Genomic DNA, 2,264 nt, shown 5'->3' with positions numbered 1-2,264 from the left:
ATCGTGAATCAGATCTAGACACAAAAATGCTATTTGAAAAAGATTGTATTTGTGACGTTGAAAACACAATAATCTCCCTGCTTTGCATCCATTTGTAGACAAATAGATCCACGAATGTTTTCATTTTCCTCATCTGAGCTGGAATCTGGATCAAAAACTCTACTGCTGGATAGCTCCAATAGTTTTATTCCACCAGTTTTGTTAGGTTGGGGGTGTGATGGGGCTGTAAGCAAGCAGCTCTCAGCAATAGGAGTGGGCGGGGTTACTCCGCCCACAACTTAGAGGCAAATTTCTAATGAGCTCTTGCTGCTCCTCAGAAGTTATATCATAGAAAACGACACCGATTTTTTAAACACCATACTCGTAATTAAAAGACTATAGCGAGAACGCTTGGAAAATAGATCAAAACATGATTGGAGTGAGATGACAACATTTCTAAGAAAGGATAAACATTTTAGTAAATGTTGGCGAGTTGGCTTGCTTGATCGTGTCCTTTGTGTTCCAGTTGGGGCTCATATCCTCCTACGTGGTGTGGGCCGTTTCCCGGAGCTTCAACATGTTCCTTCTGTTCCGTGTGATCGGGGGCATTTGTAAGGGCAACGTCAGCCTGTGCACCGCCATCGTCGCCGACCTGCCTTGCCCAAAAGCACGGAACAGAGGAATGGTGAGAGAGTTTAACAGTAATTGTGATATCTAACGTTGCAAACGCTGAGCTGACAGAGGCCTGGTGCTGTGAACAGGCGATGATCGGCATTGCCTTCTCCGTGGGCTTCACGGTCGGACCGCTCATGGGAGCTTACTTCGCCGTCACCTCCAGAACAACAGGGAACGTCTTCTTCCAAACCCCGGCTCTGATCGCTCTGGCGTTCAGTGTCGCCGACCTGCTCGTCATTTGGCTGATGCTGCCAGAGACGCTGACAGAGAATGTCAAGGTCAGTTTGGGAAAAGTTCTGCTCCTGAAGTCCTTTTGTACATCCACAACAGGGGCGGACTTACCGTTAGGCTGAGGGAGGCGATTGTCTGGGCCCCCGAGCTGAACACTGTCTCAAATAATTTTTACACCCATTGTTATTTAGATCACTGAAATGGGATAAGAATATTCCTGCAAAACAAATGAGCAAAATTCATTTTCCCTGATTCCTCTTGCCTCACCTGCCATCACGAGATGTACAGCTTACTAATAATCAAATTACTGTGTCCACTAATCTATAAATGCACTTTACACTTTTGATCCTAATCGTTTAACTTTTAGCCTCAAAATCGTTGTATTTTGCGTATTTCCTGTTCAGCCTCACAGCAGTTTTGAAATGATTTCAGTTTTTCAATGCTTATCAAAACATTTGCATTCTGAACATTGGTAGGGAAGGGGATCGCCAACAATTTCAAGAATTGATTCAATTCCGATTCTTTCGATCTACTAAATTCAGTTTTGAGTTTACACGGTTTACACATTTAGATACATTTATTTAGAACTACATTAATAATCTATATATGTTTTGAAGATTTTCAAATTAATCTAATACAGTTCCCATTCTATAAAATGTATTAGTGAAATAATAATGAGATTAGACATGGATTCTCACAGAGAAGCTCCAACAATTGTTCTGCCTCTCCTGGAGTGCGTTTCAGTTTGACCACTAGGTGGTGATCACGCTATAACATTACACCTTATTCCAGAAGAAGAAAGTTTGTGAAAAAATGGTTACTTTAAACAATATATTTCTTTAAGAGTTTGGAAAATGAATGCATGTGAGTTTATAAAGATGTTTATTTAGTCAGTAGTGTATATTTAGATCGACTGTTAGCATTAGCCATTCTATGGGAAATCCCATTATACGTTAGCATCAAGCTAGCAGACTTAAGCATTATGTATTAGATTGATTTCTACTTTTATGGATTCATTGATTTTATCAACACAGCTCTAGACATTGGTTCTGTCTACTTGTGGACCAACGAAAAACCTAAATAAAAATTTTTAAGGGGAGGCCCCCTTTTTTATTTTTCGCCTGGGGCCCCCAAACTTCTAAATCCGCCACTGATCCACACATGCATGTCATGTTTTTGCTCTTATAAGGAGAAGAAGTCACTTTGTAGGGTAAACCTTAGAGCAGGAAAAGAGGTTAAATTGTGAGTAAAGACCACCCCAATTGCAATGTTTTATGTGGATATAATTCACCTTTTTGCAAAAAAATCTTAAAAAAATACAATTCTAAATGGAACGTTAGATGTCAAAGCTTTTATTGCACTAACCTCTTACCTGTCCC

The 2,264-nt window shown here is 40.3% G+C and overlaps 1 protein-coding gene across 1 annotated transcript; it reads left to right on the top strand.

The window, feature by feature from the left end:
* The first annotated feature begins 474 nt into the window (after positions 1 to 474).
* Positions 475 to 1,038, top strand: LOC112140675 (major facilitator superfamily domain-containing protein 10-like). The gene is made up of 2 exons (XM_024263688.2): positions 475 to 664; positions 741 to 1,038. The coding sequence occupies exons 1-2, from the start codon at positions 557 to 559 to the stop codon at positions 1,005 to 1,007; spliced, it is 375 nt and encodes a 124-aa protein (XP_024119456.2). The 5' UTR covers positions 475 to 556; the 3' UTR covers positions 1,008 to 1,038.
* The last annotated feature ends 1,226 nt before the right edge of the window (positions 1,039 to 2,264 follow it).

The sequence above is a fragment of the Oryzias melastigma genome, unplaced genomic scaffold (assembly GCF_002922805.2).
Source record: "Oryzias melastigma strain HK-1 unplaced genomic scaffold, ASM292280v2 sc01347, whole genome shotgun sequence".
In the NCBI taxonomy this organism is placed as follows: domain Eukaryota; kingdom Metazoa; phylum Chordata; class Actinopteri; order Beloniformes; family Adrianichthyidae; genus Oryzias; species Oryzias melastigma.
The sequence above is the reverse complement of the archived record's forward strand: the minus strand, read 5'-3'. Positions and strand labels throughout refer to the sequence as shown.